Raw genomic sequence first — 17,460 nt, forward strand, 5'->3', positions numbered from 1 at the left:
GTGGCTCCGGGGTGCAGTGGGGCGCGGGATGAGGAAGGAGATGGGGACGGAGGCTTGATTGGTTGTGGAGTTTAGGGCCCTGCTCTCTCTCGCTTGGTACCATTTGAGGAGTGGTCCCATAGCGGAGAAGAACTTCCTCCCGAAATAAACAGCCTCCCCTCCCCCAATAAAGATAAATTGCAGAGATATTCAGAAGGTAGAGCTTCTCCTCAGCATTAAAGTCACTTCCGCTAGCTGGATACTCCGTGGTTCCCCCTCCCTTTAGTGGTGAACTTTCTCCCCACCCGCCTGCGGTCTGGAAAGTCTCTCGTTGCCTCAACCGAGGGTCCTGCGAGGTTGAGGGGCCAGTGGCCAGGCAGGGTGGCTAGCCCTGGGGGACTCACAAAGTAGCCCAGCTTGGGTGCTGGTGAGGATGGGTAGGAAGGTTCGGTAGCTTGGAAGGGGCTGAGACAAAGATTCCCAGCAAGGTGCAGATGGAGTGATGGAGGAAAGGAACAAGGGATCAGAAAGGTTTTGAGGACAGGGTGAGGGTAGTGCAGGGCAGGAGAGGAAATAGAAAATAGCACCTCCAAAAATGAAGTTCTGTCCCCTCTGGGGGCACCAATCAGAAGATTTGGAAAAAATCAAGTCAGTAGGAAGTTTAAAATATTTAAGGCAGTCATTGAAATAGGGTAAATGTATATAAGAAGAAAAGCAAAAACTCTATTTCCCTTAGCTTCGGAATAAGATTATTGATTGCCTCAGTTTTGTTTTGTTTTTTCCTCTTTCAAATGAAGGACCCCTAACCCTGGTTCTGCTCCATGCTGGCTTTAGGTTTGGGGGATGGGGGTGGGCAGGGCTTATCCGCAGAGTTAGCCTCTTCTCTCCGCTGCTCTGAGTTCATCCCTCCCACATTATTCAAATATGAATCATCTCTAATTTCAGGGTTTGGCTGATCCATGTCTCCCCACTCCCCTGGCCTCCCAGTGTCTTCCACTTTCACCCTCACTGATTCTGAATGTCCTTGATTTGCCTCTACTTCTATGTTACCATACTAGAAGGGAACTTAGGCCTGAAGCCTGGATCACCACCTCCCTAAGGTCAACTAGGCATCCTGGGGCAGGAGGGCTCTGAGTCTGAGATGCTCTTCCAGACACCTCAGGGTGTGCCCAAGAAAAGCACTTGAGGGATTTGCAGGGAGTGGGAGCAGAAGGGGTTCATATGGCCCTGCTAGATGGCTAACAGCTTTTTATGAGCTGCAATCACATCATTGGAAGGGGCCACAGGCCATCTAGGCCAGCCCTCTCAGTTTATAGAAATGGAGGCCCAGAGAAGTGATAGGCACACAGCAAATGTGAGATGGAGCCGGGACTCGAACCCAGTTCTCTGAACCCCAGGCCAGTCCCATTTGCACTCTTCTGAGCTGCCTCTATGGGTTTTTTTCATTGCAGGGGGTTCTGTTTTGTGTTTATTTTGAGGGGAGTTGCTGCTTTGTCCGTGTCTTCTTTGCTCCGTACCTGGAGAGGTGGCCCCCAGCCTGGTGGCAGGCAACAGGTCAGTTACGAGGGCCAGCTCAGCTGTCTGATGGCTGGGCTTCTGTGCTCTGCACGTGGGGCTGGCTCTCAAGATCCCATCGAGCATGGCGGGCATCCCCTGCTCCCAGCTTCTGCTTACCCCCTCATCCCCTCAGGCTGTCAGGTGTGCAGCTGGACAAGCCGCCTCTCAGCCTCAGCAGAGTAGAGTAGCTAACAATGGCGGCTAGGGGGTGGGGGTGGGTGAGGAGCAGTCAAGGATGAGATGGATTCAGACTCATCGTTCACAGAAAAGCCATGAGAGGAAAGGTAAGAAATTTCCGTCCGGCCCAATCAATGAATTCTCTCTTGAGGGGGTTGTACAAAGGGAGGGAGAAAGGGAAGGACAGATTAAAAATGAGTCAGAGAGCTGGGAGGAGGGGGGCAGGGACGGGACACATTCATTCTCCTTCTCCCTCCCTTTCTCCTCCCCCCACTTTCTCTTCCTGTCCTCCCTTCGCCCTCCGCTGTTTGTCTCTTTTAATGCAGGCTGAGCAATTTCTAATCAACCCTTTAGTTTTTTTTCCCCTCGGTCTCAGGCAGCTCCTTTCTTGTCTTTCATTGCTAAAGTCTGCCTCATGATTTCTTATTGTCATTGTGATGCTGCTTCCTGTAATAAATTGTTGTTGTTCTGAACCAACACAATGCTTCTCAGCTGCTGTTTGAGCAACAGGTGCCATCTGGCAGTAGGACCTGAAGGAGGGTTCACTCGGTCTTTGTTCCTGAATTCGGATGGTGTCTCCTCCTTTCCTGGCGGGAGAGGCTGTGAGAAACCCTGGCGCTGGGTCCCCTCGGCGAACACACTCACAGGCGGGAGCAGGCGATGCGTTTTCCTGGAGACTCCTGGGTCTCGCTGTGATGAAGATTGCTTGCTCTATTAGCATTTCTTTTGGTAGCCTTTGGGTTTTATTCATTCATCTATTCATCCACTCTGCAGGCACATATTAAATTCCTGGGCTTGCTAAGCGTTAGGATAGGTGCCGAGGATAAAGAGAGAGAAAAGACAGAGTCCTTCTCCTCCAAGGGTTGTCAGTCGAGTCAGTGACTCAAGTGAGTTTTCTGGTGATTTTGGTTTGGGAGCAGAAGGTCTTCCGATGAGAGCTGTGAGCCACACAGGGGCCAGGGGAGCATGGAGGGGGCACCCCCAAGCCAAGCCTGAAGTGGAGATTGGAGCCATCTTGAAGGGAACTCCTAGGAGAGGTGGTGGCTGAGGGAAGACAGGTGTTCACGCCTCGTCAGTGGCTGAGTTACCACCACGTCCAGGCATGGTGCTGGGGTTAATAAGATGAGTAAGACACAGCCCTGCCTTCCAGCACTCGCAGGCTGGTGGCAGGACACAGTGATGGAGTAGCCTGTGCCCAGGCAATAAGGGAGATCTGCACCAAGTGCTGTGGGGTGCTTCACGGTGGCTCCTAACCCAGCCTGCGGCGGGGGGAGGAGGTGTCCAGGGGTGTTTGTTACCTGTTCTGGTTTGCATTCCGGTGGATACATGGTGACTGTGTGCCGAGAGGCTCGGATGCAGAGAGTTAAAGCGTTAATATTAGCCCTGGAGAAGGAAGAGTCGCTTTCAGAGACTGCTGACACCTCAACTTCTACTGTCCCCTTCCCTGTCCTGCATACCTTTCAATTTCTCTCCCTCTTCTGTTCTTCTTTCCCCTGCAGAAGAGACCTTGCTCTTACCAGAGCATCTTCTTTCAGCACTCTATCACAGCCCTCCCCACTCCCCTCCTTCTCTCAGCCAGATGCTTCTCTCTGGACCAGAGGAGGGGGCTTGTCTCAGTTATCCCTCTTTAGATTTTAGACTCACATGATTCTGCTGGTTGGCTAGTTTCTACAGACTTGGAATTATTACTAGTAGCAGTCTTAGTGCAATACTATGCTTGTAGTCTTAGTGCAAGTACTTAGTGCTCAGTACAGTGTTCATAGTGTCAGTACCAGGACTTGGTTGGTGGAAGGAACCCTGACCTGGGAGTTAAGGATTGGTTTCTAGTCCTACTTGCTCCATAGACTGACTATGTAACCATGGGATCTGGGTCTCATAATCTGTTGAATGAGATGACTTCTGAAGTCACTTTCAGCTCTAAGATGCTATGGTTTAGAATCTTTTCTCCATTTAATTTTGATGAGTTGGAAGTCACAACTAAAGAGTGACAGGTCCAGTCTTCCTTTTGTAATTCACCCAGTGAAAAGCCCTTTTTTTCAGCCTTTCCCTGATCATTAATGATTGGAATGAAAGACACCAGCTGGAGGGAGAGCTGTTGTTAGGATTTTCAGAGGAACAGATGGAATAGCACTCAGGGCTTGGTGGATAGGAAAGGGTCCACTCCGAACGATGAAATGTGGTCATACTGGGACTGGTAAAGGATGGCAAGCACTTTGGACCAGGTGGGATGCATCCCACTATAGTCAACATGGCCCCAGGATGTCCCTTCTAGTCTCAATTCACCTTTTCACGCCTTCCAACATTTTAGCTTTTATGCCTTCTTTTTCCCCAATCAAGAATATAAAAAAAGGTATGATGTGGTTGTTGTTCTTGCTTATTTATATGCTATAATGCTTTTCTGTATGTTAAAGGACTTTCATCTACATTATGCCTTTTGATCATTCTAAGCAAGAATGGCTGATAATACCTCCTTCTACGTACGAAGACAAAGGCTCAGAGAATACATAACTTGTCCAAGTCCATGGTATCTTATTGATTAAAAGAATAAGAAACAGTATCGCTGACTTAACATGACTTGGTTGTGTCAAGGGCCAGAATCCAAGGGAAATATTATTTTCTGCTTACGGTGGGTCAAAGTAGAACTCTTGATTTAAGTGAACATACCTGGTGTCTGTTACGGGGCACTGGGTAGTGAGGCTCAGAATTCATAGAACTCAGGGAAATATTGCAGGGAAAAGTGAGAAAAAAATAGCATTTAGATTTTCCAATTAAATTCTAAGATCTAAAGGAAAGGCGTAAATGAGAAGTGAGGCACAGGAGAGCAGAGGATGTGACCCAGTGACAGCAGACACTGCTGGCATCTCAGAGCCCATCTGGGACTAGGGGCTGGTGCTGTGCACCCAGGAACCACACAGGATGTTAGCTGTGGCATATGTATGCTTAACATTTTGGTCTTCGAGATAGCTTTTGGCTCTCTGAAAGTGAAAGAAGGCATTTTGGATGACTCGTGTTCTTTATGGGCCCAGAAACAAAGAAGAACCCAGAAGAACGTGCTGCTTCCCCTGTTCTCCTGCAGTGTCCACCGTCCTGCAGGAAGTGGTGCTCTGCATTAGGAGTAGAACCCTCCATTCGGCTGGGATCCTGCATCATCACTCCTCCCATGCCCTTGGCTCATCAGGAGGCAGACTCAGAGGCAGTGCAGGGAGAGGGATGAGATTCAAACTGACCTGGATTTGAATACTAGCTTAATATTTTACCTTATTTTCTTTGGCTTTAAAAATGGGAAATTAGTGTACCTTACAGGGTTGTTGTGATAATTAAAGTGGAATTATGTAAAACTCCTAGCACAATGTTTGGTATACAGTAGGCCCTCAATACTAACTGTGAGCCCCAAATAGGTATATTAGTCAGCATTTTGATACAGCAATGAGCAACCTCCAAATCTCAACATTTAGTTCTTGCTCATATTACAGGGGAGCTGAAGTCAGCTGCAAGTCAGTTGTGAATTGGCTAGAATTGGTAGACTTGGCTCAGTTCCAAATGTTTATTCTTATTCTGAGACCCAGGATGAAGGATCAGCCACTGTCTGGGCGTGCTTTTGTTGTGGCAGAGGGCTCAAGAGGGCAGCGGGAGGGCCTAGAGTGACCGGAGCCAAAGCATGCACATGCCTTTTAAGCTTCTGCTTGGACATGTCTTATGGCATGCATGTCATGCAGAAAAGCCCAGGGTTTTTGGAGTGTTAAGTGCACTCTGCCTATAGGGGACAAGGCAAGAGTCCGGAGGGAAAACTAATTGGGAACAACCAATATGATCTATTAACTAGGTTAAATCATTCGACAAATGTGTCGAGTACTTACTATGTAGCAGAGTCTTTAAAAGGCTGCAGGGGAGAGTTTGTTGTTGATGACAGAGACAGACAACTAAATAGGAAATTCTCAGACAAATGCGATGTCCTTCTCTGGGGTGCCGTGACTGCAGTAAGAGCAAGAAGAAACTTCTAGAGGGAGTGATAGCTGAGCAAGTTTGGAGGGATACGTAGGAATTGCTAGGGGGAAAGTGGGATGGAAGAAGGGGAATTTACATAGGGAACAGCATGTGCAAAAGCCAAGAATCAGGGAGGATGTGATTTCTGAAAATTACAAATATTTTAGTATGGTTGGGGAATGAAAGAGAGTGGCCCTCTGTGAAAGGGGGCCAGTTGTCCCTTGTGCTCCTAAAGTGGCTGGAAGGAGTCTTTAAAAGGATCAGAGCAAAGGTGTGCCATGATCAGATGTGCATTTTGGAAATCTCATTTGGACCACAGTGTGGAGAGTGGGTTAGAGGTGGGCAAACTTGCAGCAGAGACTATCCGGGAGACTCCTGTGGAAAGAGAGACAAGGCATAGTGAGAGCCCAAAGTCACAGGGTGCAGTGGGGATGGGAGAGGTGGGCCGAGTAGCTGGAGATGGAGGAGTAGTGGTAGCATGGTTGGATGTGCAGGTTGAAGGGGTAGGAGTGTCAAACATACCTTCAGGTTTGTGGCTTGGGATTGCTGGGGGTGGCATTTATGGGCATGAACTAATACAGGAGGAGAAACATGTAAGGGAGGGAGATAAAGGTTTAATATTTTGCATTTTACTAAAGTACAGTCTAAGGTGCTGTAACAAAGAGAATCTAAAATACAGTAAGTCACACAAAATAATTTCTTTCTCTCTCCTCTAACAGTCCAGACCTCCTGGTAGTGAGTCTACCATTCCCAACATGCGGCTGCCAAGACTGCTCCCATGAGAGCCATTCTCAGCCCGTTGGAGCAAGGAAAGCAGAGGGCCAGGGCATGCAGCTTGTGATGCACCTTTAGGAAGGTGGCCTAGAAGTTGTACGTGTCACTTCTCCTCATGTACCTTCATCCTGAATATATGGTCACAACTGGCTACAGAGAAGCTAGGAAACGTAGTACTTAGTTGGGTTGGCTGGCTGTATTAAGACTGGGAAGTTCCTTTCCTAATGGAAGGGGACAGTTAGTGTCTCCTTCTATAGAGTGACACATTGGAGGTGGCTGTGTAACATCCACACAGAGAATGAGGTTATGTATTTGGGTCTGGAGCTCAGGTGAGAGATCTAAACGGGAAACACAGATAACAAGGTGGTAGAGGTTGATCAGAACTTTCTTATGGGAGTTTCCTCTGTCCAAAGAGCTGGTCCATCCCAGAAGGCTGACCCACCCAATGAACCAGGACAGTTTCCAAAGTACATCTGCCTTGCAGGATAGGGACTAACCTCTTTTAGTGCAGCTTTGGTCCCATTGGAACAGTAGGTAGGACAGCTAGACATTACTCATGAGCTCATTTCAGATCTCTGGAAGACACAGCAAATGAGACAGAAAAGAGATATGCTTCTGGCTTTTATCTGCACAGTGGCAGCTGAGAATGGGAAAGCATGGCTCAGTTGGACACACAGGACATATGCTTAATGAATGGCAAGCTCAGTGTGCAAGAGTACCAGAGTTATGGGTAGCAAATAATAACTAGGCCATGAGCAAAGCCTACTTGGGCAAGGGCAGCACTGGTGTTTACCATAGCTATTGGTGCCTTTGGGGACTATTGGGGAGAAAATATACAAGAATGCTGTCATATTTAAAAAAAATCTCCAAATGGTACATCTTGTCACCCTAACCATAAAATGGATCGAGCAATCAGGTGTCATGATAGCAAACAAGAGAAGCTTATCCTGGCCAATTTAGGTAGGAAAGGAACTTGCAGCTGATTAACTTAGAGAGCCAGTGGGAAAGCTGGATAATCAGGCTTAGGTATTAGGCAAATACCAAGGGAATGTCTACGATTCTTTGTAAAGTCTTTTTATTTTATTTTTTAACCCAGGTATATCAGGAAGACGAATGGTTCCTATTTTTTTGCGGGGGGGGGGGGGGGGAAGATCCAATCTGCATTCTTTTTACCTTTAAACCTTGAGCCTGCAGGGCAACATTTCTCCAAATACTTTGCTCCCATCCTGACAATGCTCCTGGGGGATGGACAGGCTTTATATCCTCATCTAGACTATGGACCAAACCCAGAGGAGATGTGTGGATACTTCATATTCATCTCCTACATTTAGAAAACCTGCCCATTAGTTGTCCCTAAGCAGTGTCTTAAGAAACTGAGACAATATGTTAAAAGTGTGAAGACAAAAGATAAATTTCTTAAAGATCATCTAACTTGAAGGCAGGAAAAGGAAGATTTGTATTGTCATCCTGAATGAAGAGAAACCTTAGGAATCTGAAGGCCAAGATATGCTGGGAAACATGTATTCTGAGGTCAAAATCCCACTTCTGGGACTTTAAGACTTAAAAGATGGATGAGCTGTATACAAAATTTTAAAGATGCCCATCTTTACAACGATGATTTTCCATGACCTTCAACAGTAATCTTTGTTTCTATAAAATGGGACTGTGCAGGGTGCCTGGGTGGCTTAGTCAGTTAAACATCTGCCTTTCGGCTCAGGTCATGATCTCAGGGTCCTGGGATCGGGTCCCACGTCCGTCTCCCTGCTCAGCGGGGAGCCTGCTTCTCCCTCTATCCTTGCCCCTCCTCCTTGCTTGTGTGTGCTCTCTCTCAAATAAATAAATAAAATATTTAAAATAAAATAAAATAAAATGGGGCTGTGCTTATAGGTCTCCCTCTCAAAGATGCTGGCAGGCAGGAATAGCTTACCAGTTGAGGAGTGGGGAAAAGAAACTTGCTTTGGGGAAAAAAATGAAAATGCTAAAATAAGAACAGCTTTGCTTTAGATACTGCTTTTGTTATTCTTGCAAGAACACAGTTCCTTGTGTGTAGAATCCTTTTCTTTTACATGAGAATTGGGGCAGGACCTTATTTTGCCGCATGAAGGGAGGCATTGTTTGCACTTGGAGCTGATCTTCCTTGGCCTAGTGACTAGCTGAGTTGGGGGCTACTCTCTGAGCTGTCACTCACACTCTACTTTTAGGCAGCTTTTCTAGTTATTCGTCAGAATCCATTCTCTGCACTGGGAATAACCTGCTAAGAAAGGTCATTCAGACTCACTCCTTCATTTATTCTTTCATTCTTTGATTCATTCCACATTGTGTGAGCTTCACCCATATTCTGTGGCTTTGCTCTGCACTGGGGATCAGAGTCAACCAAATCCTGGTCCCTGCCCTCAGGGACCTTAGAGTTAGAAATTAAATTTATATTCAATTTCTCAAGATCCGGGACTGGTCTTTCAATTGATTTTTCCCAAAACTTAACATAGTGTTTTAAAATATGTTTTTGATTGAATTTGAATTAGATAGTCAAGGGCAGTTTCTCTGTTCATCAAGGGCACAGTAAAAACTATAGGAATTGTCTGGGAGTCTGAGAATGAGGATTCCCTCCTCTGCAAATGCACAAGAGAACATAATCTCCAGTCTTCACACATGACCTTCAATATGCTGTCTGGTGCAGCTTTCAATCAGGAATCCTAATTTTTATGGATGCCATCTATACAGGATGATCCCTTACCTTGCTGCACTTCTTTTTCTGTCTTTTGCTCTCTTCCCTAACCGTTTCTCTCCGGTGTTCTACAATACTCGCTTTCGTTTGTAGGATGAAACGCAGATTCTTTCCTCACCTCTGTAAATCTCTTTATAAGAGCACTGACACAGAAGTCCCTTACAGTGTCACAGGTGCCTGGACTCAGAGTCCCAGCCTTGCAGGACCCACACTCAGTGCTTCTCTCTCTCTGGCTGCCAGGGCCTCCTTCAGTTACATGCTCTTGTGTTTCTCCAGGTGAAAGGAATAACAGATTGATAGTTAAAGAATGAAAACGATTTTCATATGTCTGGGGTGTGCTTGGGGGCCAAATCACAGGGAAGACCTTATATGCCATGTCTAGGCATTCGGATCTTATCTTGGAAATCAGTGGAGGCCTTAAAGCACGGGATGGACATGATTAGATATGTTAAAAAAAATTCTAGATAAAAAGTGTGGAGAATGTACTGGGCTGGAAGTACAGAGGCCACTTAGGAGGCTATTGTAAGACTGAGGAGGTAATGAAGGCCTATGTAAAGTTATGGTTAAGAGCTTTGCAGCCAGTCAGCCTGGGTTCATGCCTGAACATACATTCTCTGAGATCCAGGTTCTTCATCTATAAAATGAGTATGATAATAGTACCTATTTTATAGAATTTTTTGAAAAAATTCATTAAGATTCATTAAGATTCATGAATAATGCTTAACGCAATTTCTGACACATAGCAAACATTTCATAATTAATATCTAGTAGAAGGAATAGAAACCTAATTTAAGGAGGTGGCAATGGAAATAAGGAAGGGTCAAATTTGGGAGATGTTGAGATTTAGTGACCAACCAAATGTATTCGGGGACAGAGAGGAAATCATCAAAGCTATGATTTCGATCTGGTGATAGGATGGGGATATACTGGCAAAGGAGCTAGAGGGGGGCGGGAAGGATTGCTTTATAAGCAAGGAGCAGGGGAAAAGATCTTATGACTGGGGTTAGACATGTTGAATTTGAAGTATCTGTTGAAACATGCAGATGAGGCTTCAGAGAGTTGAGGGTCTGAGACATAATGATAGTTGGAACTATGGGAAGGAATAAGATTTCTTAGATCAAATGCACAGATGAACACCACAAAGAGGCTGAATATTTTTGTTTACCGGGCATACAAAAATATTCTTATTAGCCTATATACACCCCAGCATAAGAAGTACTAGGTTTTGGCATCTGACAAGTGGTGAAATAGAAAAAACTGTAGGAAGTAGAATCAATGCTCAGGACCCTAACCTCACCCCAGGGCAGATCTCTTGGAAATGGGAACCAGAGGGAGGGTGTTCCCAGGCCAGATCTCAGAGTGCATGTGGGCTTGTCCATCTTAGTTTTCACCCAAATTATGCACGATCTCTGAGGGGCCTGATCTGGAGGTAGGAATGGAGGTTCCATGAGATGTGTTTTTTGAAGTGGGGTGGTTAGCCACATCAGTTTTAGATTTGGTTCAGTCATGTGTAAGGGATATAGAAAACAATACCAAATCCTCTGGAGAAGGGGCTGGTATCATGGCCCAGGCAAGCAGGCTGGAGCTCAGTCCCAGTTGGGCAAATGGTTTGCGAATCAGGAGGAAACAGTTCAAGATAAACACAGGTTAAGGGAAAGAGATGCTGCTTAGTGGGTTTAAGGAATCCAAGCCCTCACCTGGAATTCAGGGTTAGGGCCAGAAGAGCAATTCTAGATCCCACCCTTCAATGGGAATGGGATTCCTAATAGGCATGGTCAGGGCAGGCTCAAGAATTGGGTGGCATTCATCCTACAGTGTGAAGTTTATAGAGCTAAAGCAGAGACTGGAATTTTCAACTTTCTCTCTAACTCTTCATTCTTATTTTCCTTAAAGGTCCAATAAACTGGCCTTTCCTTGAAATTTCCAGTCCTGTCCTCTCCAGTTGTCTAACTCCACCCTTAGCTTAGAGTCCCAGGGTTCCCATTATACCTGCACATATGTACACATGGTTACCCTCCATTTTCTGATTTCCAGGAGGTGCATAAGGGTTTGTGCCGTGATGGGCACACCCAGGCACTGCCACTATTGAACTTATAATTACCTATCCTAGCATTCCTGTGCAATTTTGCCCATTCTGCACTACACACATTCAGCATCTCCCATCTTGATATCTGTGCTCACCTAGCTCTAGGTTCATAGCTTCACAGAAGTCAACAGACTGTTCTTGACAGTAGCAGCAACAGCTGTATTTATTCAGTGTTTACCATGGACCATATTATCCTAAGTGCTTAGGTTAAAATTTCATTTAACCCTCAGTCAACTCTGTAAGGTAGTTACAATTATTATGTGCCAGTGAGGAAATATTTACCAGTGAGGAAACTGAAATTCATGAGTTGAGAAATTTGCCTTAGGTCATGCAGCTAGGAAGTGGTAAAGCTTGGATTCTAATTTAGGACTAACTCCAAAACCCATGCCATTAACTATCACGTTATAAAAAGGCAGATGTTTCTGACACTGTATTCCTTATTCTTTGGAGCATGAATTTATATTGTATGTCATGGAATAAGCTGAGAACCAACTAATCTCTATTAATAATTAGGAGAGTCCAAGGGCGCCTAGGTGGCTCAGTCAATTAAGCGTCCAACTCTTGATTTCGGCTCAGGTCATTATCTCAGGGTTGTGAGATCCAGCCCCATGTCGGGTTCCATGCTGGGTGTGGAGCCTGCTTGAGATTCTCTCTTTCCCTCTCCCTCTGCCCCTCCTCCCCTTAAAAAATTAGGGGAATCCAATGGCTTGGTCAAGTTAGGCTAATCTCATTAACAGAGAACAGAGCTGGGAAAGGAGGTTATTCTTAGTAATCACCTAATGAACAAAACCCCACACTTAACTCTGTCAAAAAACAAACAAACAAAAACCCTGACGAAATAAAACAAACAGAAAACAACACTTTTATTTAGCAGCTGCCTCCTTCGCTGGTTTTATTTATCCTACAAAGGCTAGGATAATGTGATTTCCCAGGTATAGCCTGAATAGGTAGCAGAGAAGAAAGGTGGCGTGGTCAAGTACAAAGCGTTGTACTGGGAATAATGCCTGTGGTTGGTTATCCAGCCTCAACCACTGCTAATTGAAGTCCTTTGACTTCTGCCCCTTTTTTGTTACCTAGGAAATTGGAGTGTGAATAAGGATTTGGGGAAGAATTACAAAGTTAAGAATTAATGCAATAGAGTTTAAGGAGAAACTGTAAAGAAATTTCTTTTCCCAGTCCAGCTCTGTGAGTTAGGGAGCAGTGGAATTAGCACATCAATATTTGGGGGGTGGTGGAAGGAAATAATGGAGCCTAGAAACTGACAGTGAGCTTCCAGAGAGGACTTATTTGCCCCTTGATGGGGCTGATCTTCATATTCTGGCTGTAATCAAACCTATTGGTGGTGAATGTTCATGGAGATTCAGGAGCCTCAGTGTGGGAGGTGAGGGAAAAGGCAGGAAATGGGAGGGAGGATTAGTCAAGAGTACTAGGCATGGTCACAGTGCTCTGCTCTAGAATCTCCTCCCGGCAAGTTGTTTGTTAACAACCCTGTGAATAAGGATTATGAGGCTCATTTTGTAAGTGAGGACTGCTTAAGAGACTTCAGTAAGGCCTCATTGCTAGTCGGTGGCCAGATGGGATTCAAAGCCCCATCTATGTGATTTCAATGCTATTTTACTATACTGTGCTATTTATGACACATTTAACTGGTTTTCTCTACAAAATCCTAGAAATTCCCATAGTAATAGTCATTCATTTGTGCATGCATTCCGTCATTTATTCTGTAGTGCTTGGTAGGTTCAAAACACTAAGATTTGGTAAATCTCAAATACTCGCACTTCCTCATTCCACAGCATGCAGAAACTGTTTTCTCCCCAGAAGAATTAGAACCTGGTTTCTCATAATGGAGAGACACTGGTCTGGAAATCAGAAGACATGAGCACAAATGCGGTATTTTGCCCTTGTCGAGGGTGCTTCATAGGAGACATTCATAAATAAATGTATGTTTGAACCGTAAGAGTGAGTGTGATGCCTAGTGTCATTTTGAACACTGGTCGTAATAAAGGATGGAAGGTGCCCCATGGAAACTAGTCCTTCCTTGTGTGTCTCAAGTCCACTGTAATTCTAGGGTGAAACTTCCTGTCTCAAGCTTCCTGAAGCTGACTTGGCAGGCTCCTGGATTTAATTCAGAACCTCTTTATCGTGTCTTTTAATTCATATTCCTTTTTTCTGCCTCTCATCATCATTCTGTTTCTGCTTCTAATGTCAGATCAAGCTAGAAACTTTTGCCTCTCCCATTCAATTGAGAAAGTTAAGTTCTCTTTGCTTGGAATTTCTAGATCTCACCATTGAGTTAATAGAGACCTTTTGCCTCTCAAACACTCCCCTGGTCTACCATTCACTGCAATTTCCCTTTCTTGGACACCAGGCCTCAGGTTGGATCTTTTCACCACTTACACTTCTCATCTGCTTTCTAGCCGTTTTTTTCCTCACTTTTTTCTGATTACCCTTCAAAGCTTTTGAACTTAGTCTACTGCTTTTGATCTGAAAATCTTCATTTCTCTTAAAGCTTTCGTTTTTCCCTTCATCTCTGTCCCCTTTGCTTGGTTATCAGCTGGAAGGGAGGTCACTTCCTCCTGAAGTCATACTTCCCAGCTTCATGGTCTTTATTTATCAAATATTTGTTGAGTACTTCTGGGCTTCACAAGCTGGGACAGCAAGATAAGACATGTTTCTTACCTGACAAGTCTGTTAGGGGTGACAGGCATGAAAAGAAATACTTGCAAAGTAATTATAAGAAATGTCTAGAAGAGGATGCTGAGGTTCTGATGGCACAAAGGAGGAGGTGACTAATGAATTGAGGGTCAGAGAAGGCCTACAGAAAGCCTTTAACCTGGGCTTTGAAAGGTGGAAAAGAGTTTCCAAGGAAAGAAGTGAGGAAAAAGCATTCCAGAAACCAGGAGTGTCATGTGCAAAGGCCTAGAGGTGTGAGATAGCAAGTCCCACTTGGGGAAATTGTTACTTGTTTGGTTATTCTTGGTGCTCACATAGAGGTGCCACCAGAAGTGAGGCTGAGGAGGTAAGAGGGACTAGATGACGGGGCATCTTCAATGCCTTTCCAGGAACTTTGGGATCTATCCTGAAGGCCATGGAGGTTGAGGGAAGGGTTTTAAGAAGGAGAGCCATAGCAATCGGATTTAGAAAGATCATCTGAATTATATAGCAAGGAGAATGGATAGCATATGGGCAACTGCAGGTGGGGAGACCAGACAAGAGATTATTGTAATATAAGCAAGAAATGAAGAGGACACCAACAAAAGCAATGGTAGTGAGGTCAAAGAGGAGGGAAGATATTAAAGATGTTAAGGGGTCAAGTGGAGGGGCGCCTGGGTGGCTCAGTCAGTTAAGCGTCTGATTTCGGCTCGGGTCATGATCTCAGGGGATTGAGCCCCAGATCAGGCTCCCTGTTCAGCGGGGAGTCTGCTTCTCCCTCTCCCTCTCCCCTTCCCCTGCTTGTGCTCATGCTCTCTCTTTCTCTCTCTCAAATAAATAAAAAGAGAGAGAGAGATCAAGTGGATGTGGCTTAGTGACTGACTGGATATTGGGAGTGAAGGCAGGTTTCTGGACAACACGACCAGATGGATGTGGATGCCATTAACAGTGATGGAGAAAGCGGGAAGGGACAGGTGAGGGAGGTGAGGTGGAGAGGTATGACTGTGTGGTGTGAGGTGAGGTCTGGAATGTGCATACCATTTGGATATATTCATTCTGTTTTGCAGCCATGGCTGATGGCCTTCAAGTCACGGTGCTTGACAAGAAGAAGGTGGCCATGCTTTTTCAGCCCACCGTGCTTCGCTGCCACTTCTCCACGTCCTCCCATCAGCCTGCAGTCGTGCAGTGGAAGTTCAAATCCTACTGCCAGGATCGCATGGGGGAGTCCTTGGGCATGTCCTCTCCCCGGGCCCAGTCTCTCAGCAAAAGAAACCTGGAATGGGACCCCTACTTGGACTGTTTAGACAGCAGGAGGACTGTTCGAGTGGTAGCTTCAAAACAGGGCTCAACCGTCACCCTGGGAGATTTCTACAGGGGCAGAGAGATCACGATTGTGCATGGTAACGGTACCTTTGCTTTGAATCCAGGAAGAGAAGGGAGATTCGTTCCACTGTCCCGCACACAAGGGGATGTCCGCCTCTCCGCCTTGCAACCCCTCAAGATTTTGACTTTATGGAAATAGAAGCTTCAGGAAGCCTAGCAAATTACTTAAGGGGACAGTGAGGGGAGAAAGGGTGAAGGGTGTAATATCCAGAACAGACACTGAGATGAGCTTTGGAAATGGTCTTTCTCAAACCTGACCTCTCGTCTGAGGAGCTTGTTATGAGAACTGAAGTGAAATAGATTCTATTCAAAGAATGTCCTCAAATACACCTTGACATCAGCCTCTATGGCCCTTTCCCAAACTCAGAAGCAGACTTCCTAAGAAGTTCCTCTGCTGGGAGAAGGGATGTAAGCATACACATTACAGAACCAGGTAGATGCCTTGGCCCAAGCCCCAGGTGGTTCTGTATCAGTTCTACCCTTTCTTCTGCTCCCTACAGTATTAGACAAGAAAAGGGCCTACGAGTCTGACCTGATCTATTTGACCATTTGAATTTTGAAGAACTCCTGTGAAGCCAGCTCATTTCTAGGAGTCCAGAGTAATTCTGGAATGTATCTGGCTTTTGGGGGCGTCTGCAGATCTGGTTAGTTGAAAGCAGTCTTCTATTCCCAAAACTGGACCAGGACTAGACCACTTTCTGGGGACGCCCTAAGTCTTTCACCTTGGGGATGCTAGTGTTTGTTACTGGGTTTTTGTTTGTGTATTTGTTCATTTGAAATAGAGCAAACATCTTGTCAACCACCATCTAGGTGGAGAAGTAGAGCACGGCAGCCATTCCTTCTGGAAGGGCCCCTCTCTCACCTTCCATTGTCCAGTGTTTTCCTTTCAGGGGGAAGTTTTAGGAATGGGCACTTCTTTTTATGATAACAGATGCAGATCTTCAAATTGGAAAACTCATGTGGGGAGACAGCGGACTCTATTACTGTATCATCACTACCCCTGATGACCTGGAGGGCAAAAATGAGGACTTGGCAGAGCTGCTGGTGTTGGGTAAGTGAAAACCATCAGCAGCATTTATATCTTAGACTGCTTGCACTGTTCCCTCCCCTCACTTTTCCCTGAGCATTCCAGCAGCTTGCATACGCAGGCTTTATTTCTTGTGCACAAACTGGTTTTAGAATATGCTCTTTATGAGCCGTAGCCCTATTTATTGTATCTTGTTTCTTGGAGGCCCTTTTTGGCACTGTCCTGATGTCTCTTCTGCTTTCTCAGGGTTGTTTTTTTCCCTCCTTTCCACTTGTGTACCTTTAACCCCAATTTCTCTTTGCTCTTACACTTTACTTACCTTTTTTTGTGTGCTAAGCGTTGAAGAAAATGCCAGAGGCTTTGAAGCAGAGTAGAGACAACTGAGAGATAAGAATTCATTGGTGAGTGGGGATCTCCCAAGATGTCAGGAATCTTTTTCCATTCAGTTACCTACACTTAAGATGATCATGAGGAAGGGTGGCTGTAAATTGGAGAGTAACAATAAAATGTGCCTGGTGGAAAGAGCTATTGGAGAATCTGCTAGGGTTTAATTGGAAAGCAATGCCTTGAAACCTAAAAGCATCTGAGTCATTCTCAAAGCAAATATAACTAATCCTTATTAACATTAATTTCTTCATAAAGGAAAATTCATTATCTTCGGCTATTTGTCCTCTTTTGTGGATTGGAGGAATGTCAGTGGGAAATGACCTTGTATGAAACTGCAAATTGAGCACATATTTCATGTTCTATAAATGTTGGTTGTACAAGAAAATTAGAATAAAAATACAGAAATTTAGAAAAGAAACTGCATTAATTGTAGGAGGAAAGGTAAACACTTGAGGCCATTTTTTAGATGAAATGACTTTTTTTTGTAGTTTCCAAGAAGCCAGGTGATAACACTTTGGAGGAATGTTTAACGGTGCTTTCTTTTAAAGGCAAATGAGGTTGAAGGTTAATTTTACCCTATGTGGGAAACTCAGGGCCCAGGGAGAAAGTGGAATCAGCTATTTGGGATTTTTAGTTTTACTCTATTATGACTGTGTGCCTTTGGCAAGTCAACTGTTCTGCTGCCTTACTTTTATGGTTTATAGAATGGATAAAGGTGATTATTTATTA

At 45.0% G+C, this 17,460-nt stretch overlaps 1 protein-coding gene across 4 annotated transcripts in view; it reads left to right on the forward strand.

The window, feature by feature from the left end:
• Nucleotides 1–17,460, forward strand: part of ILDR2 (immunoglobulin like domain containing receptor 2) — a 60,882-nt gene that overhangs the window by 825 nt on the left and 42,597 nt on the right. For 3 of the 4 annotated variants that reach the window (XM_045877546.3, XM_045877547.3, XM_045877548.3), the window contains exons 2-3: nt 15,002–15,334; nt 16,249–16,368. In XM_045877546.3, coding sequence (XP_045733502.1) covers nt 15,002–15,334; nt 16,249–16,368 — 453 coding nt within the window. Of the gene's footprint in view, nt 1–1,451; nt 1,534–15,001; nt 15,335–16,248; nt 16,369–17,460 lie in introns of those variants that run through there. The other variant, XM_064594385.1, reaches the window with a different exon arrangement.

The sequence above is a fragment of the Mirounga angustirostris genome, unplaced genomic scaffold, assembly GCF_029215605.1.
Source record: "Mirounga angustirostris isolate CCGP_5_RB_7025 unplaced genomic scaffold, mMirAng1.0.hap1 SCAF_6, whole genome shotgun sequence".
NCBI lineage: Eukaryota > Metazoa > Chordata > Mammalia > Carnivora > Phocidae > Mirounga > Mirounga angustirostris.